General features: G+C 44.8%; 1 protein-coding gene across 8 annotated transcripts in view; it reads right to left on the reverse strand.

Moving 5' to 3' along the window:
- LOC139683015 (ceramide transfer protein-like) overlaps nt 1-21,067 on the reverse strand; it is a 165,632-nt gene that overhangs the window by 54,138 nt on the left and 90,427 nt on the right. For all 8 annotated transcript variants that reach the window (XM_071577721.1, XM_071577720.1, XM_071577717.1 and 5 more), the window contains one exon: nt 7,559-7,716. In XM_071577721.1, the coding sequence (XP_071433822.1) occupies nt 7,559-7,716 (158 nt within the window). The remainder of the gene's footprint in view (nt 1-7,558; nt 7,717-21,067) is intronic.

Raw genomic sequence — 21,067 nt, forward strand, 5'->3', positions numbered from 1 at the left:
CCTAAGCATGCTTCTAGCACATCTCATCTGAAAAGAGAAGACACTGCTCCTTTCAACTTGCTATAATGGTTGAGTAGGCTGACCATGAACTATCACTGCCATAAGAATAACATATAATACCACCCTCACCCCATCCCAAAAATTAACCAAGTGATATAACCATCCTAGTTCAGCAGGCGGGACCAGTTTATCACTCTGTGTGTGTGACCAAAGCTATGTATTCTACCCCCATATTCATTTCCCATGAACTGTTAACAATGGGCCATTTGCAGCAGCTGCACAAGGCACACCCGACCTCCCCAGGGTGTGAGCTGGGTGTGAAAGAGACCTGTGAGATAAGAGCTGTGATAACTCCCTTCCAGCAAGTCGTTAGCACCTCCACACCCAGCCTGAAGTGTCATGTCTGCTAATGGTCCATCAATGATTCCAAATACCCTATGACCCACAGAGTGAGATCACCCATTGTGCAATTCCCTACTCTGGGGGAGGTACTGAGTGGTCCCAGCTGGACCTGAGTGGGTATAATCTTGGGGGTTTTGTGACTTGGGGAACCACTCATCAGGCCCAGAGAAGGACCAGAACCTTGACAGGAAGAGACCACCACTCTTGATCAGACTGCGAACACCACTCTTCACCAGACTGCAACCATCATCTGCACCAACAGGTTTTTACCTCCTTTTGCTTTGGACTCAGGGGAAACACGTGGGGCTCAGCACAGGGGCTAACAAACCCCTTTGTGTTTGTGCCCCAGGGCACTGTGTTATACTAGTGGGTTTTGTGGGTTAGAAGCAATTTCTCTTTGTGTCATTGTATTTATTGTAATATTTTTATTAAATTGTAACTGACTTATAATCTCTCCTGAGCTAGGTTCATTTCTCCTGCTGGTTTACCTTTAAACCAGCACAATAAAACATGACTTAATCTCTTCAGTTTCCTAAAGTTAAATGAAATAACTGTATTTTAGACCTTTAATGTTGCAACTAGTTGTTTTCCTCAGTTCTGTCACCATTTCTTATCACAAAACATTTCAGAGATTTGCACATCATTTTGCCAGCATGGATAATTAGGTCTCTCTTAGAGGGCTGCAAGTAATAAACTTATTACTGTACAGTACTGTGGGGGTTAACTCAGCAGGTCTGCGGACCCCCTAACGTTTGAGGAATTGATATGGAGCAGGTCAGAGTGTATTCTTGAATGAAAGCAGTTTGCAGTGCACCCTTAAAGGGGAAGAAACCACCTGCAGAATGCAGGAGACCTTTTAGCCAGTAGAATTATTCCATGTATGTTTGGCTGAGCTGACTGACCAATTATGGGATGACATGGTGTGGGAGAAAGTAGATAAAAGTAAAGTTGTAACTAAGACTAAAGTCCTTTATCCTCGGTGTAAGCTTTCTAATCTAACTGCTGCCTGAGTTGTCTCTGCCTCCTCGACCGCCGCTAATCTACCTTACCTTGAGACAAAGGGTGACCCCCACAACTGGTGACCTCCTGTGCTGGTTTAAATGTAAACCAGCAAGAGAAAACAAACCCAATACAAAAGAGATCACAAGTCAGAGCCACAATTTAATAACCATATCACAACAAATGCAATGGCACAAAGAGAGACTGGTCTCAACCCACAAAACCCAAAAGTACAACCCAGCACCCTGGGGCACACAATGGTGCCTGTTAGCCCCTGTGCTGAGGCCCACATGGTTCCCTCAAGTCCAAAGCAAAAGGAAGCAAAAAAAACCTGCTGGTGCAGATGACAGTCGCAGTCTGATCGAGAGTGGTGGCCTCCTACTGTCGAGGTTCTGATCCTTCTCCGGATCTGTAGAGTTGTTCCCTGAGGTCTTCAAGCCCCCAGATTATGTACCCTCAGGTCCAGGTGGGGAGTACCCAGTGCCTCCCCAGGGCAGGGAGTTACACAATGAGTGATCTGACTCTGTGAGTCATGGGGTATTTTGGAATTGTTGATGGCCCATTAACAGACACGCCTCCTCAGGCTGGGTGTGAAGGTGCTAAGGACTCCCTGGAGGGGAATTATCACAGCTCTTATCTCACATGTGTCTTTTACACCCAGCTCACATCCTAAGGAGTTGGGTGTGGCCTGGGCAGCTGCTGCAAATGGTCCATTGTTAACAGTTCATGGGAAACAAATAGAGGGTGCAGGATACATAGCTTTGGTTACCCCCACACAGTGATAAACTGGTCCCACCTGCTGAACCAGGACATCCCTGATGTGCCCAATTGACAACCTGCTTGAACAGGTCAAGGCACTGGGTATGAAAGCGATCATGAAAACGGCTCAGCTTGCCGAACCAAAAAAGAGATATACAACTGTTAAACAAGAGCCGAAGGAAAACTTGTTGTCTTTTGTAGAAAGTTCGCAGGACGCAGTTGAAAAGCAGGTGTTTGATGCAGCTTTATGGGAAACCCTCTTTAGGCAGCTTGCCAAAGACAATGCCAATGCAGATTGCCAGAAAATTATTGAATCTCTGCAAGGTGATCCCATGTTGGAAGCTATGATTCATGCTTGTGCCAAGGCGGGCACATTGCAACATAAACTCAGTGCTATGGCTGCTTTTAAAGAGAAACACTCAAAATGTCACTGGTGTGGTCAAAGAGGGCATTTGAGAGTAGACTGCCCTCAGAACAGCAAGAAAGGGGAAGCTATGAAACAGAAACCACCATGTTTTAAATGTGGCAAATTTGGTCATTATGCAAAGTACTGTCATTCTTCTTTCCACAAGAAAGGCTTTCATCTGGTTAGGGGGCAGGGAAACTGGAAGCAGAGCACGACGAGGCACGCTGAGATACAAATGCCTCCCACAATCAACCCTTATGCAGGGAAAGCTCATCAGGTGTCCCCCTCTGTGATCGCCTCACAGGCAGGACAGGTGGGGCAACAGGCATGGATGTATCCACCGCAGACACAGTAACTATTTCAACAACAGCAGTGACAAAGGTACCTTTGGATGCACAAGGCCCTATGGGGAGAGGACTTAGTGCCTTACTAATAGGTCGTTCAAGTGCTACAATGTCGGGATTACAGGTGCATGTGGGTGTTATAGATGCTGATTATACGGGTCAATTTTGTGCAATGGTGTCAACTCCCTGGCCTCTGGTAGCGATCCCTAAAGGTACTCATATTGCTCAACTTGTTCCTTTTGTGAGCTGTGTTCCCCATACAGAATCGACTCTGAGAGAAGATAAGGGCTTTGGTTCGACAGGAGCACCACAAGTGTTCTGGTCACAACAAGTATCTGCTCAACGTCCTCAAATGACCTGGACCCTGCAGCTGGGACCTCGATCCAGTTCTCAAGTGACTGTTACAGGACTCCTGGACACTGGAGCTGACATAACTATTATTGCACAGAAAGTTTGGCCACCTGCGTGGCCACTCACTCCTAGTGAGACTGGAGTAGTCGGGCTGGGAGGGGTGGCCCTTGAAGCCATGTCATCATTACCGATTCTAGTCACTAATTCTAAAGGGCAAACAGCAACCTTAAAGCCTTATGCTACTCAGACCCCTCTGACATTGTGGGGTCGGGATGCCCTTAGCCAGTGGGGAGCGAGGCTCACCATGGATTTTTAACAGGAGCCACTGTGTTGGAAGGCGTGCATCAACCCACAATGGCTCTTACCTGGCTGACAGAGACACCCAGGTGGGTTCCTCAGTGGCCCCTTTCAGCAGAAAAGTTGCACGCTTTGCAGAATCTGGTTAATGAACAACTTGTTGCAGGAAATATTGAGTCATCTACTAGTCCTTGGAATACACCTGCTTCTGTTATTAAGAAAAAATCTGGCAAGTGGCGGTTGGTACATAATCTGAGGTGTGTAAATGCAGTAATGGCCCCCATGGGAGCCCTTGAAACTGGCCTTCCTTCAACCGCAATGATACCTGTGGATTGGCACATTGTAGTAATTGATCTAAAAGATTGTTTCTTTACAATCCCTTTGCATCCAAAAGACAAAGAAAAATTTGCTTTTTCGGTACCTGCTATAAATAATGCAATGCCTGCTCAAAGGTATCAATGGAAGGTGTTACCTCAGGGCATGAAAAACTTGCAGGTAATTTGCCAGTGGTTTGTGGCTCTTGCACTGTCTCCTGTGCGACAACAGTTTCCTGATTGTTACTCTACATTTCACTGACGACATTATGCTCGCAGCAGAAACAAAGAACAGCTTGATCAGTTAGAAGAGACAGCAACTCAGTCTTTGAATCACTATGGGTTAGTGGTGGCTCCTGAAAAAGTTCAAAGAAGCGAACCTTGGAAATATTTGGGGCTACTAGTCACTTCTAATCGTGTGATGACTCAGCCTGTTTGTTTAGATATCACTGTAAAAACATTGAGAGATGTGCAAAAATTGGTAGGAACTCTTAATTGGCTGAGACCCTATTTAGGAATAACCAATTCTCACTTACAGCCTTTTTTTGAATTGTTACAGCATTCTACTAACCCTGCAGAACCCAGAATTTTGACCAAGAAGCAAATAAAGCACTGCAAGATATTGAACTGTTACTTAATCGACGATTTGTAAGTCGCATTGATTTGAGTCAAGCTGTTCAATTGTTTGTGTTTACCAATCATGCCATTCCGTTTGGAGCTTTAGTTCAGTATTGTTTAGATTGGCCTGATCCTTTGCATATTTTAGAATGGCTCTTTTTACCATACAGGTCAAGAAAAACTGCACCAGTTTTTTTTGAGCTAATAGCAGATTTGATTATTAAAGCCCACAGACGTGCAGTTCAGCTTGTGGGAAGAGATCCTGAGAATGTTATCGTTCCAGTTCAAGCAGCTTATTTTGAGAGCTGTATGGAAAACAGTTACGAGCTGCAAGCGGCCTTAGCTGCTTTCCAAGGTCAGGTTCTGTATCACCTGCCAAAACATCCATTAATTAAGCTCTCTCATGAAATTCCTTTAGGGCAGAAGCAGCTATGTTTAACAGAACCCATAGAAGGCCTCACAGTGTTTACAGATGGGCCAGGAAAAGAGGGCAAAGCAGCTGTTGTTTGGCATGATGGTGGTAAGTGGCAAAAGAAATTAGTTTTGCAGGAAGGATCACCACAAATAGTGGAATTGAAAGCTGTAGCAACAGCTTTTCAGATGTTTACTTAGCCTTTTAATTGTGTTACTGATTCTGCATATGTTGTGGGGCTGGTGTCACGTGTAGATGGTTCAGTTTTATCAGACCTTGATAATCGGCTTCTTTTTCAGGTGCTTCATGAGTTATGGACTATCATACAGCAGCGTCACGCACCTTATTTTGTTTTGCATGTACGTAGCCATACATCAATTCCGGGATTTTTTACTGAAGGCAATAGTCTTGCTGATGCTTTAGTTTCAGGAGTGGCTTTAGCTCCTGTTCCTGAAAAGTACCAACAAGCTATAATATCACACCAGTTTTTTCATCAAAATGCTGACTCTTTAAAGGCACAGTTTGGTCTTTCATTAGCAAAAGGCAGAACTATTGTCTCTTCCTGTTCTGATTGTCAGGATCAATTTACTCCTCTGTATTATGGAGTAAACCCTATGGGTTTACAAGCTCTACAAGTGTGGCAAACAGATGTTACACATGTGGTCAGTTTTGGTAGATTGTCTAAAGTTCATGTTTCTGTTGATACATTTTTTCATGCAACATGTGCCACAGCACATTCTGGTGAACGTAGTCTTGATGCTATTAGGCATTTTCAAAGAGCTTTTGCAGTTTTGGGAGTGCAGAAGCAAATTAAAACAGATAATGGCCCTGGTTATATAGCACAAAGAACTAAAAATTTTTTGGACAAGTGGGGTGTTACTAATGTTACTGCAATCCCTCATTCCCCGACTCGTCAGGCAATTGTCAAACGCGTGCATGGCACTTTAAAAAGGATGTTGGAAAAACAGAAGGGAGGGATGAGAGGAGAATCCCCACAAGCACGGTTAGAAAAGGCAGTATATACTCTTAATTTTCTTACTTATCTCAGATCTCTTAATGTCCCTCCTATTTTTTCACATTTTCCCTCTTTAATTTCCACAGAAAAGGTGCCAAGAAAAGTCCAGGTGCAAGTCAGAGACCTTGTCACGGGCACCTGGACTGGCCTACACGAGTTATTAACCTGGGGTAGAGGATTTGCTTGTGTTTCCACAGATACAGGTCCATGCTGGGTTCCTGCTCTTTGTGTTTGTCCGGTGGTGGGTGGTGCCACCACAGGAGAAGTGGACTGTCCTGCAACCTAAACAGAATGTTAGGAGGACGTGGACAAAGGCGACTCAGCAAAACACCTTGTGCCTTTCTATTGCAAATCCATTCTCAACACGCCTAGTCGGTGTGCCTTTGGACCAGTGGCCTTCTCCAAGTAACCCAGGACCCTACAGCATCATTAACTTTGTTACTAATGTGAACAACTGGGACCAAATCTATGCATATTTACTGCAAATAATATAAGAACTGCAAGAATTAGAATTGTTAAGATCTGTTAATGCAACATAACCAGTTTATAGAAATGTTATTGTTTGGTGTGGTAATATTTTTGTTAAGGTTTTTAATTTGTTAAGAAAATTAAGGTGTTAATTAAGCAGAGTAAGGTTAATTTGATAGAAGTTTGAGATATTGGTTAAGTAGAGTAAGGTTACATCTATAGTTTTGAGTGCACTCAACTAGTACTGTTAGTGAATAGTGTTAAATATATATATTACAAAATAGAGCAGTATTTAAGACGAATTTAAAAAAAGTGGAAGAATAGAGAGTGAATGATGGATAAGGGTGGTTAAACAAATTGCTTCAAGGATGGAGTATAACTGGATGGTTTTTATTTATGGTGAAGACCTCACTGTTGTTTTTTGTGACAATTGTGCTGCTGTTAACATCAGATGCAGGTGGTCTTCTGCAAGGGCCATGCAGAAGACGGTGGTTGCTACTTTTGTGGCACAATTACACAGAGGGGAAATTGTGGGGGTTAACTCAGCAGGTCTGCGGACCCCCTAATGTTTGAGGAATTGATACGGAGCAGGTCAGAGTGTATTCTTGAATGAAAGCAGTTTGCAGTGCACCCTTAAAGGGGAAGAAACCACCTGCAGAATTCAGGAGACCTTTTGGCCAGTAGAATTCTTCCATGTATGTTTGGCTGAGCTGACTGACTAATTATGGGATGACACGGTGTGGGAGAAAGTAGATAAAAGTAAAGTTGTAACTAAGACTAAAGTCCTTTATCCTCGGTGTAAGCTTTCTGATCTAACTGCTGCTTGAGTTGTTTCTGCCTCCTCGACCACCGCTAATCTACCTTACCTTGACAAAGGGTGACTACCAAAGAGTACTATCAGGTTCTTTATAGTATTAAAAATACAGGAATACTATCTGAACAAGGGCTGGAAAAAGAAAGAATATGATGAATAATGTTACTGTATCACCAAGAGTCAGAATGAGGTTTTGACTTTTTAAAGGAGCAATAAATAGTGAGAGCATCTAAAATTACTAAATGCTCTACATAAAAGTAATACCTGGAATAAAAAAGTTTAAACCAGCTAATTTGAAATTTCTATTTCAAACTAAAGAAACAAATTTTTCAACAACCGTAAAAGAAAAATGATCTTACCTTATCTAATCTTTTTTGCCAACTTTCTTCATGTTTTACCATGAGTTCAATACAATGAGAGAGTGTAGCAAGGATTCCAGCAGTAGTTGCTTTGAAAGTTATAGCTTCTCCTTTAAAGTCTATGCCATTAATTCCTTTGGGTGTCACATGTGGAAACACTAAAACCAAACATGAATTACTCACTGATAGCTGCCTTTAACTCAAACAAGCATTTTACATGTATGCTTTATATTATGACTGTCTGAAGAAAATAGACTATCTAGAAATTTAGAAATAAAAATCAAAAGTGCTAACAACTTTCTGCTATTCCCTGGATAAGGAGACAGACTCAAAATGAAAAACACATCCCTTCAGCTTCATCTTGCTGTACCATATTTCAAGTCTGCTTGTAATGCTGTATTACTCTGAAAATCATGTGGGTGGAGGGAGTGGGAGTACTTTCTAACGATAGCAGTTTGACAGCTTGAAGTGGGGCCTAATTAACGCAGATCAACCTTAAAATATATCTGAAACAGCACTAAGAAAGAAACCATTTCAAAATGCAATCAAACACCAAAGGCTGCTTTAAGTAGGTAAAAACAGATTTAAAAAACCAAAACATAAAAAGGTATGATATAAAAGTATCAAATGTCTTGAATTATTGAAGTACTGTGGTGTTTTGTAGTTCCAACAACTACTTCATGCTGTCAACCAAGCCATCTGTTACTAAGGCTATTTAAACAAGTCACTTAAAACCTACTCTATGTCAAACTTGTATGTAGGTTGACAGAATACCAAATCAAACACTATACATTAATGTCAGAAAATATTGGAAAGCAGAAGTAACACTCATGTTGAAGCTGAGCAAAGCAAGTTAAAGTAACTCCTGCTATGCCATGGGGCAACCTGATGACATCATCCACTTGGATATTGCTTTCTTTTCCCAGTCTGTCAGTTTGTCAATGTGCCACTGTTATGGTTCAAAAAGTAAAAATAAATATTTGTGTAATTTATGCAATATCTGCCCGCAATTGCAAAAAGCAGAGCTTTCAAGCAGCTAAGTTCTTGTAAGGAAGAGAAATGCAATTGCTGTTCTCTAATAGTAGAGTACAGTATTTGCACTTAAGGAACAGAAAGCAAGCATCACATGGTCTAAAGAAATGGTTTAAGTCTCCAGAGGTTTTTATTTGCCCTTCTTTCAGAATGAATCTGTCTTGGTTTGAGGGAAAACCCAAAATGTTTGCCAAAAAGCAGAGGAGAGGATTCCTCTACAATAATCACGTCACTCTTTATTAAATTTAAGAAAAAGGAACTTTAATTAGAAAATGGATATAAGAAGGATAACTGTTCTTAACTACTATATATATATATACACATATATATGTAGATATAACTGTAAAGAGACCAGAGCAAACTACTCCCCCAGCACCAAAAGTAAAAACAAAAGAGAACAACCCCCAAAACGATAGGTTCCTCCTGGAGCAGTTATATTTATGGACAGTGTCAATGTCACACCTTGGCTAGCTGCCAGGTGAATTCTCAGTCTTTTTCAAGCAAGGCAGAGACAAGGGGTGAGCACTCACATAAACTCTCTCTCTATGTCCTTTGTCCCAAACCAAGAAGGAAAAGCTGGGAGTGAAGGGATAGTGATAATTCCCAGGAAGGAAAGGTCTGCAGCATGTCCCAAGACAATCCCACGAATGGGTTTGCCTTTGCCTGAGGCAGGGTTAATCCAGACTTTCTTCCCTAGCATACCTCTCAGGTGTATTACAGGGACTTTATCTCCATCTACAGTGTGAAGGGATTCTGATTGGGCAGGACCGGCTCGACTGACAGAGCCTCTAGTGTTGACTAGCCATGTAGCTTTTGCTAAGTGTTGATCCCAGCGTTTGAAAGTCCCTCCACCCAATGCCTTCAAAGTGGTTTTTAACAGTTCATTACACCATTCAACTTTCCCAGCACCTGGTGCATGGTAGGGGATGTGATACACCCACTCAATGCCGTGCTCTCTCGCCCAGGTGGCAAATAAGCTGTTCTTGAAATGAGTTCCATTATCTGACTCAATTCGCTCCAGGGTGCCATGTCGCCAAAGGACTTGTTTTTCCAGGCCTAGGATGGTGTTCCAGGCAGTGGCGTGAGACACTGGGTGTGTCTCCAGCCACCCTGTGGTTGCTGCCAACATGGTGAGCACATAGCGCTTGCCTTGGCAGGTCTGTGGCACTGTGATGTAGTCAACCTGCCAGGCCTCCCCATACTTATACTTATCCCAGCGTCCCCCATACCACAGGGGCTTCACTCTCTTAGCCTGCTTAATGTCATGGATAACCTGAGAGATAATGTCCATGGTTAAATCCACCCCTCGGTCTCGTGCCCATTTATAAGTGACATCTCTGCCCTGATGGTCCGAGGCATCATGGGCCCATCGAGCCAAGAACAGCTCTCCCTTGTGCTGCCAGTTCAGATCTGTCTGTGATACTTTCACTTGTGCAGCTCAGTCTGCCTGTTGGTTGTTGTGATGTTCCTCATTGGCTCAACTTTTGGGCACATGTGCATCTACGTGGCGGACTCTCACGATCAGCTTCTCTACTCAGGTGGCAATGTCTTGTCATATATCAGCAGCCCAGATGGGTTTCCCTCTGCGTTTCCAATTGGTTTTCTTCCATCGGTCTAACCATCCCCAGAGACAATTGGCCACCATCCATGAGTCAGTGTAGAGGTAAAGGTTCAGCCATTTCTCTCGTTCAGCAATGTCCAGAGCCAACTGCACGGCTTTAAGCTCTGCAAACTGACTCGACCCACCTTCTCCTTCAGTAGCTTCTGCAACTTGTCGTGTGGGACTCCATACAGCTGCTTTCCATTTGCAGTTAGTCCCTACAGTGCCACAGGAGCCATCAGTGAAAAGGGCGTAGCGTATTTCCTCTTTTGGCAATTGATTGTATGGTGGAGCTTCTTCCACACATGTCACCTGTTCTTCCTCTTCATCTGCTAGACCAAAATTTTCACCTTCAGGCCAGTTCGTGATGATTTCCAGGATCCCAGGGCGATTTGGTTTTTCGCAAAGTCTCCAGGACAGGCCATTCTGCAGCGTTGGAGGGAAGGGAGAGGGGTCTCTGCTTTCCCCTTTGTCTGAGGGGAGCAGAGAAGGGAGACAGAGACAAGGAGTCCAGGCAAGTCCAGGCAAGAGAGCAAGAGTGTTTATTCAAACAAGCCACGAGGTATTATAAGATCTCAGGGGGCAGACCCCAGATATGGGCTGGATTGGGTGAAAACTTAGGAAGGGGCAGGGTCTGAGGTCCATTAACCAATGAATTTAGGACAGGGGAAGGGCCGGCTGCACTTCCGGCCCTACCTCCCCCCAGCCACGAGGCACAGGGGTCTTATCCATGGGGCTTCCCACCCTGGAACAACAGGGCAGAGAGGGGAGGGGGCACCTGGAGGCCCTCCGATCCCTGGGGTTTCCCGTGGGAGGAAGGTGCTGTGATGTCCTGGTTCCAGGGACCCCCCAAGGGAGGGGAAGCTATTGCCCACCCTGGGATGAAACAATAACATGCTCAACATCAGGGAGATGACTTGTTTGGGGAACAAAAGCCTCTGGGAGACACAAAGGAGACAGGAAGGAGTAGATACAATACAAGGCAGGGTGCAGTGTAACAGCCCCGGAGGGGAGCTGTAACAAAGCGAGAGAGGTGACACAAACATTGCAACTAAAAAACCCATAGCAAGTAAGAACATAATTTTAAAATTTCAGTAACAGGTCTCTCAGTATGTATCTTCTCAGGTTCAAGGTGCTTTTCCAGCGCCGCTCTCCTTGGGATTCATTCCAGCATTTTCCTACAACTGCTCCTTTTTTATTTTTTATTGAAAAATGGCCAAAAGGGGGAGAGGAGGAATTGTAGGTGAAGACTGATGATGATGTGACTGCTGGATGGATCAGGATGATGGAGGTGATCATGACAACACAGCTAGTGGCAAGCTGTAAAACATATGCTTAAAACAGAGTGGTTAGGGTATATGATCATGCTGAAGGTTAGTTGCCATGGTGAAGCTGCACTAGGCGTGACAGAACCCACTTCGGATCTGAACCTGTGCAGACATACACATGCCCCCTCCCCCAGGTGACGAGGGGGACTGGGCCAACCCTTTCACCTGTTATAACACCTTTATAAGTGACTTTGGCATCGGTATCGACTATGTTTCGGTGTGCCTTGAAGTATTTTTGCATGGGTGGTGTGCCTTGATCTAATCTGTTCAGAAAATCAATGACATATAATGCTTTGTTTAATTTTTCCTGTGGTGTGAGTCCAATTGTAGTGTTTTATGAGCACGCTCTACCACTGCTTGACCAGTGGGAGAATGTAGGAGACTAGGAAGTGTATGCAGGCCTACAATAGCAGTAGAACACGTGTCTATGGATACATGAATGTAATAGTGTGTTATGTCTGTCTGCCAAATGTCAAGTGGGTTAATGCCATGGGAGTTTACAGGCCATTATTTCCAGCAGCAGAGTAGAGCATGTTCTGTACGTCTGGTCCTGTCCTGACTGGCCCAAGGGCTACAGCATGAGCAATCTCCTGCGAGATCTGGTCAAAGGCTTGCTGCTGTTCAGGGCCCCAGTGGAATCCATTCTTCTTACTGGTTACCAAATAGAGCAGGCTTACGATCTGGCTGTATTCTGGGATATGCATCCTCCAGAAACCTATGGCACCCAGGAAGGCTTGTGTTTATTTTTTGCTAGTTGGTGGAGACATTGCTGTGATCTTATTGATGAATTCTGTCGGAATCTGACGGCGTCCATCCTGCCACTTCACTCCCAGGAACTGGATCTCTCGGGCTAGTCCCTTAACCTTACTCCATCTGATGGCAAAGCCAGCTCCCAGAAGGATCTGGATGATTTTCTTTCCTTTTTTAAAAACCTCTTCTGCTGTGTGCCCCCCCACGATGATGTCATCAATGTACTGCAGGTGTTCTGGAGCCTCACCCTTTTCCAGTGCAGTCTGGATCAGTCCATGACAGATGGTGGGACTGTGTTTCCACCCCTGGAGTAGTCGGTTCCAGGTGTATTGCATGCCCCTCCATGTAAAAGCAAACTGTGGCCTGCACTCTCCTGCCAGGGGGCTGGAGAAGAACGCATTAGCAATGTCAATAGTGGCATACCACTTCGCTGCCTTGGACTCCAGCTCATATTGGAGCTCCAGAATGTCTGGTACAGCGGCATTCAGTGGTGGGGTAACTTCATTCAAGCCACAATAGTCCACAGTTAATCTCCATTCTCCATCAGACTTACATACAGGCCAGTGGGGCTGCTGAAGGGTGAGTGGGTCTTGCTGATCACCCCTTGGCTCTCCAGTTCACAGATCATCTTATGGATGGAAATCACAGCATCACGGTTCGTTCGGTATTGCCGACGGTGCACTGTTGTGGTGGCAATTGGCACCTGCTGTTCCTCAACTTTCAACAGTCCAACAGCAGAAGGACTTTCTGAGAGACCTGACAATGAGTTCAACTGTTCTATCCCTTCTGTTTCTACAGCAGCTATTCCAAAAGCCCATCTATGTCCTTTTGGGACATTCCTTTTGGGACAGTCAATGCCCAGGATACATGGGGCGGCTGGATCAGTCACAATGGGGTGTTTCTGCCAATCTCTCTGAGTCAAGCTCACTTCAGCCTCCAGCACAGTCAACTCTTGAGATCCCCCTGTCACCCCAGAAATAGAAATAGTTTCTGAGCCCTCATGTCCTGATGGCATTAATGTGCATTAAGCGCCGGTATCAACCAAAGCCTTATACTTTTGTGGGTCTGATGTGCCAGGCCATCGAATCCACACAGTCCAATAGACACGGTTGTCCCGTGCTTCTACTTCGCTAGAGGCAGGGCCCCCCTAACACTGGTCTTGGTCATAGTGGTCAGAACCTTTTCTCGATGAGTACACCTGGGAGGTAGGTGCCCTCCAGTGGGTCTGATTCTTGCCCATGGGAAACTGGGGCTGCACTCACTCTCACTGACCTTCTTCCATTCTCCTTCAGTTCATGTACTTGGGCTGCAAGGGCACGGGTGGGTTTCCCATCCCACTGTCCCATGTCTTCTCCATGTTTGGCCAGGAAGTACCACATCTCGGTTCATGCGGTCTGTCCACTTCCTCTGGTTGGGGGGGCGTCTGGCTCTGACTTCAGAGGTTCTGATTCGCATTGGTGCCACTTGGAGACTTTCCCTAATTTCCTCTCTAATCACTTTTACCTCTGCAGGCAGCGTCTTGAGACTCTAAACCAATGTCTCTACAGCAGAAATACGGGCCTGCAGTGGGCTGTGGGTCATGCCTTCATATATCCAGAGCTTATTTGCTACAGCGCCCACTGTTTCTTGGTTCTCTTCCCTATACATGGATACCAGGAAATTGGTGTATTCAACTGGCCCCATGTGTGAAAGGATCCACCACATCTATGGTATGCATCTGACCTTGTCAGGGTCATTATTGGTTTGCCCACCCCTTCCAAAAAGCACTTCCATCATTGCCATTTCCCTCAGATGTAGAATTCCTTCTTCCATGGTGTTCCAAGTCTTCTTAATGTGATGTTCCTGCAGGATTTCTCTATAAACAAACTTCTCTCTTACACTCATTAGAAGTCATGCCCAGAGTGAAAGGGGCTTTGATTCCCTCGCAAACACATGTTGAATACCCACATCCTGGGCCAGAGCCCCTAAAAACCTGGCTTCAGCACCATCCAGTTGTAAGGTTTCACCCATAAGGTCCCAAACTCGGATCAACCAAGTCAGGATGAGCTCGCCCGTGTGTCGGGCAATGTCTTTCTGCAAACCATGGAGGTTATCCAATGACAATGACTCGGTGATGATCTCTGACTCTGGGTCTGCTTGTTGTGAAGGTGCCACTACCCCCTCATCGTCCACTGGAGGGACTAATTTGGTCTTATATTTCCTTTTCTGGATAGAGGCAACTTCCATAGGCTTGGCCTGTCCTCCTGGTTTAGCCCCGTCCTGCCTCACTGTGACATCAGGGGTTTTATCCTCTTCCCCCTCACTGTGACGTCAGGGGTTTGACTCTATTCCTTCTCCTCCCGTGCTGGGCTGGGCTTCTGAATGTATTCTCGAAAAGCCCTCGCCTTACCTTCAAACATAATGTAGGTCACAGTGATACAACCTTGCAGAAAAACCATAAAGGGAAAACTATCTCTGGCATCTAGAGAGAATTTAAGCATCCCAAAAGGCATTGTAGCAGACCTGAAGGGGGAGTGGATGAAGGGTTGGGAGAAAACACTGCCCTGTGTTCCTTCCCAAGGGTCAGTACTATTATCACTAAATCCCCAGAGGTAACAATTTAGGTTAGGGCAGGAATACAGCTTTCAGAACAGCATCCAAATGAGACCCACAGGCATTGAATTCATAGCACCATAAATCCAAAATAAGAACTCAATAATAATTGCGGCTATTTGAGTTTTATTCATCGATTTGTTGATAAGACTTAAACCTGCCACTCCTTTTGGCATGCATTTGTACCAACAAAAAGCCAATATATTATACAGGATGGTCCTGATGGACCCTAAACTCAATACACACATGGTGACACAAGAACAGTTATCCTTCTTTGTTCACCAGCCCCACACGTTGGGCGCCAAAGAATGTCTTGGTTTGAGGGGAAAAACCAAAATGTTTACCAAAAAGTAGAGGAGAGGATTCCTCCACAATAATCACATCACTCCTTATTAAATTTAAGAAAAAGGAACTTTAATTAGAAAATGGATATAAGAAGGATAACTGTTCTTAACTACTATATATATATATATAAAAACATATATATGTAGATATACATATAACTGTAAACAGACCAGAGCAAACTACTCCCCCAGCACCAAAAGTAAAAACAAAAGAGAACAACCCCCAAAACGATAGGTTCCTCCTGGAGCAGTTATATTTATGGACAGTGTCAGTGTCACACCTCGACTGGCTGCGAGGTGAATTCTCAGTCTTTTCCCAGCAAGGGAGAGACAAGGGATGAGCACTCACATGAACTCTCTCTCTCTCTCTCTCTTTGTCCTTTGTCCCAAACCAAGAAGGAAAAGCTGGGAGTGGAGGGAAGGTGATAATTCCCAGGAAGGAAAGGTCTGCAGCATGTCCCGAAAGCAGCTGTGACTCCTCTCTCTCTCTCTCTTTCTCTCTCTCAGGTCACTGCCGCGGCAGGGTGGGCAGCCGCGACACTGCGGGCAACAGTGAAGCCGGGGCGGCGACCAGGGCCCCAGTGCCGAACCAGGAGAAACAGCAGTGGCAAGAAAAAAAACAGCTCACCAAACAACAAAGTGATGAGCAGGAGAACGGCTTCTCTCCGACAGCAGCACACACAGCTGCAGCGTTCATCCAGAGCTGTGGATGTACCCAAACCCAAAAAAGACAGTGTAAACCCTTTCCCTATCACATCTTCCCCCAGTTCGCCCTCCACCTAAAACGATTAAGCAGGAATTCGTAGCAGTTGACCACTTCTTTTGTTAACTAATGGCATGGGGACTTAGTGGCAGGGACAGAATTTTTCTTTAACATCCCAAAACTACAATAGAATCAAACTTTTTCAAATAGATGTTTACATGCCACACACTACTTCAAATACCTCAGTAAATATACATACTACGGTAGAACACAGCTTATCTTTTTGTTTCATGTTAATCAAGAATACTGCCTAAAAGGGTAAAGACAAAGGGAGTGAAAGAAAGAAATATCAGTCTGTTTCAGAAGCAATAATGAGCTCTCCCTTCCGCTAACAGCTGCAGATGGAAAAGTGCAGTTCATACTGCTAATATGTCCTGCTGGTGTAGACCACGTTTACATGCAGGCTTAGCAGCACAGCTATGCTGCTTATACATGTGATTTTTCTTTAAAGTATGCAACATGCTAGACACACTGAAGAAATTACCATTGACTGCAACAGTATAAAATAATCTCAGAAATCTATAGTAGATTGCAAGGGAGATGCAGCAACATAGCCTCATTTCCTGGAAAAAAGCCAGCTTTTGTTCATAGATGTCTTTAGGTCTCAGTTACAACTCATTAATACTTCCATACAGTTTCAGTCATCATATATTCTAAGTAATTCTTTAATGACTAGTCTCAAAGTAGCAGTGATACATACAGACCTTGCAGTTTCAGTGTCATCAAGTTTCAAAATGAAATCTTGCATTAGAAGATCTGTAGGTTCAAGTTAAAGGCTAATAGAAAAGTATTCTTATCATTGCAACTGCTCTTCTTGCCTGGTGATCAAACTGTATGTAGCCAATTGAAAAAAGCAGCAGTATGAATTTTATTCTACTTTAACTTCAGCATCTTCCAAGGGGTTTCTTTTTAATTATCCTATTTATTAAGAATTTTGCTTTATTCATTGTTTTCTCTTGCCTTTCTTATAATGGATTTTTCACAACATCCTTTAGCGTTCTTCAATAGCTCTTCAGTCCTTCTCTCCTACACACCTCTGTGTCTGTTAGGATAGACCAGTTTTGCCTTCTTATTCCTAACGTGCTGTTTGTAATACTTTCATAGATGTCCTAAAAAACACCTGTTCAATCAAATCTGGTTTTCACTGAAATGGAAGACTAGTTTTAAAAGAGAGTAAGTAGAAAAACAAAGTTCCTTTATCTTTTCCATTTTATGCCACCAAAACATCTTATGTCACTAATTCTAAATGAAAGAGAAATGATTTGGTGCACAAAACATTTATTGATACCCACTATTGTTGATACTCTGTGGATAGCAATAGCATAAATATAATTAGTTTTTCTAATTATTTCAGCAATATATTGGTGAATATTCTTCTTCTGTTCAAGGCATTAAAATCCACCACAAATCCCAGTGTGTTTTATATAAAATTTTTCTTTCAGCCTCTGTACCATTTCCATCTTTGTACTTTCAGTACAAAACCACCTTCTTTCTTCAAAGAGGTTCCCTTAAGTAAGTATCACATGCTGCTCTTATTCTTACATAATTTAAACCCAAATACACCTATTTTCCTGAGCAGATGAATGGTAACACTTCCTGATTAAGATTCTACATTCTTATATTCTAAGCTCCCAGTGAGTAAATATGCATCAGCCAGGCTCTCCTATACAAATGATCATTGTTTCAGTTACCAGATTTTCTAATTGGAAAGTGATCAATAAATTTTAATGCCTTCATAGTGCTCTTTTTAACTTTCAAAGATCCTAGAGAACACAAAAAAACAAAAAGCCTATCCAAAACATCTTCAGAGGAGTACACAAATCTCGAGAGTCATGCTAACTTTCTCCTCCTACCCAGGGAAGGTGCAAAAGGGAACAAATTTCTAAAGACAATGTGAGTATGGCCCCTTAAATCAGTCTTAAATGCAGTGATTTGAGTACTGGATTGGTGCACTAGTGGTTTGATTGGTAGGCTCAAACACTCCTTATCATAGTAGGCTAAATAAGAGGTTGAATCCGTGCTTACCACTTCCTGGAGCAGTGACTGCACAATAGCCCCATGTTAAAAACAGACAGGCAACTACTTTTAAGCTATAGTTAAAAAGATTATTCCAGTCTTTCCAGGACTGGATAGAGTCTTCAAAAGGGAACCTGAAACTTGAGAAACCGAAGAATCTTAGCTGCTCTGAGGCAAAACTTAAGAAAAGGGTGAATGCTGAAGGGTTTCTTTCAGTAAATGGGCATGTGAGCAATCCAGCCTGCATCAACTCTGTGAGTCTGGAGCAGATATCAGCTAAGAAGCAGCAAGACCACAGCTGCTGTTGATCGTTAAAGGAGAAATCACTCCCTAGGAGTTCTCAGCGACTCCCCAGAAGTTTCTCACGAGAACACTTCAAGTTTGTGCTGGTTTAAAGGTGAACCAGCAGGGGAAATGAACTCACCACGAGAGAGATTGTAAGTCAGACCTAAAATTTAATAATAATATTACAATAACAACACTGACACACAAGGGAGATTGCTTTCAACTCACAAAACCCCAGCAGTATAACCCAGTGTCCTGGGGCACAAACCCAAGGGGGTTTGTTTGCCCTTGTGCTGAGACCCCTGTGGTTCCCCCAAGTCCAGAGCAAAAGGAAAAGAAAAACCTGTTGGTGCAGGCAAGGGCTGTGGTCTGGGCGAGAGCAGTGATCTCCTCCTGTCAAGGTCCTGCTGCTGCTCTGGATCCAACGAGAGGTTCCCGAGGTCTTCTTACCCAACCCTTATGTACCCTCAGGGAGCTCTCAGTCCCTCCCCCTGGGCGGGGACTCACACAATGGGTGATTAACTCTGGGAGCCAGGGGGTGTTGAACTGTTGATGGCCCATTAGCAGCTCCGCCCCCTCAGGCTGGGTGTGAAGTGATAATGGCTCCCTGGGCAGCTGCTGCTAATGGCCCATTGACCTTGGGGAATGAATAGAGGGGGTAGAATACACAGCTTTGATCACCCCCTCACAGGGTTAGCTGGTCCCTCCTGCTGAACTAGGACATTATCCACCCCTTATTCTACTCCATCTAGTCATTCCCAAATTAATCCCCTTTTTACCTATACATATATATACACATATATACGATGAAACATTACAGACTCTTCTCGCTCAAAATTAGGTCCCCTTGTGGTACACATCAAGTTTCTCCATCTTTTTTGCATTACCCACCAAGTGCAACCAGGTCCTTGAGCAAAGACAATCCCTCGGATGGGTTTGCCTTTGTTTGAGGTGGGACTCACCCAAACAGTCTTTCCTAACATACCTCTCATATGGACCACAGGGACTTTATCTCCATCTACAGTATTCAAGAGTTCTGATTGGGCAGGGCCAGCTCGATTGATGGAGCCCCGGGTGTTGACCAACCAGGTGGCCTTTGCCAAATGCAGCTCCCAGTGTTTGAAAGTTCCCCCACCCAACGCCTTCAAGGTTGTTCTCAGCAGTCCATTACATCGCTCAACTTTCCCGGCAGCTGGAGCATGGTAGGGGATATGATACACCCACTCAATGCCGTGCTCTCTGGCCCAGGTGTCTATGAGGCTGTTCTTGAAGTGGGTGCCGTTGTCAGACTCTATTCTCTCTGGGGTGCCGTGTCTCCACAGGACTTGTTTCTCAAGGCCCAGGATGGTATTCCGGGCAGTGGCGTGAGATACGGGGTATGTCTCCAGCCATCCAGTGGTTGCCTCTACCATGGTCAGCACATAGCGCTTGCCTTGGCGTGTTTGGGGAAGTGTGATGTAGTCAACTTGCCAGGCTTCCCCATACCTGTATTTCGACCACCGTCCACCATACCATAGAGGCTTCACCCGCTTGGCCTGCTTGATGGCAGCACATGTGTCACAGTCATGGATAACCTGTGAGACACTGTCCATGGTTAGATCCACCCCTCGGTCATGAGCCCATCTGTATGTCGCATCTCTGCCCTGATGACCAGAGGCATCATGGGCCCATCGGGCTAGAAACAATTCACCTTCATGCTGCCAATCCAGATCTACCTGAGAGACTTCGATCCTGGCAGCTCGATCCACCTGCTCGTTGTTACGATGCTCCTCATTAGCCCGGCTCTTGGGTACATGAGCATCTACGTGACGGACCTTCACACTCAGCTTCTCTACCTGAGCAGCGATGTCCTGCCACATCTCAGCCGCCCAGATGGGTTTCCCTTTGCGCTGCCAGCCGGCCTTTCTCCAACGCTCCAGCCATCCCCACAGAGCATTGGCCACCATCCACGAGTCAGTGTAGAGGTAGAGTCTTGGCCACTTCTCTCGTTCAGCGATATCCAAAGCCAGCTGAACAGCTTTCAGCTCTGCAACCTGACTTGATCCACCTTGTCCTTCAGTCGCTTCTGCAACTCGACGTGTAGGACTCCATACAGCTGCTTTCCATTTCCGGCTTGTCCCTACAATGTGGCAAGAGCCATCTGTGAAGAGAGCATATCGCTTCTCCTCTTAAGGTAGCTGGTTATATGGTGGGGCCTCCTCAGCTCGTGTCACCTGCTCCTCTTCTTCTTCAGAGAAAGGGTACACTCCACGTGGCAATTTGTGGTTTTACCTCCATGAGCATGGAGAAGATATGAGGAAGTGGGATGGGAAACCCACCTCTTCCTTAGCAGCACGGGTACGTGAATTGCAAAGAGGCACAACTAACACAGGGAATTCTTCAAGGTTGAAGGCTGCTCCAGTCTCTCGTGGGCAAGGCTCCAGACAGTATAGGAATGATGATGTTATGCCCGATCCTCTTGAAGGAACCTCCCGGTCATATTCACAGGGAGAGCGCAGTGAATACCATGACCAGAACTAGGGGGGCCCTGCCTCTAGCCAGGTAGAGGAGAGGGACAATCGGGTTTATTGGACTGTGTGGATTCGGTGGCCTGGCACATCAGACCCACAGAAATATAAAGCTTTAGTTGACACTGGCGCACAATGCACGTTGATGCCATCAGGATACGTCGGGGCAGAATCCATCTCTATTTCTGGGGTGACAGGGGGATCCCAACAGCTGACTGTACTGGAAGATGAAGTCAGCTTGACAGGGAAGGAATGGCATAGACACCCCATTGTGACCGGTCCAGAAGCCCCG

Source organism: Pithys albifrons, chromosome 26, assembly GCF_047495875.1.
Source record: "Pithys albifrons albifrons isolate INPA30051 chromosome 26, PitAlb_v1, whole genome shotgun sequence".
In the NCBI taxonomy this organism is placed as follows: Eukaryota; Metazoa; Chordata; class Aves; order Passeriformes; family Thamnophilidae; genus Pithys; species Pithys albifrons.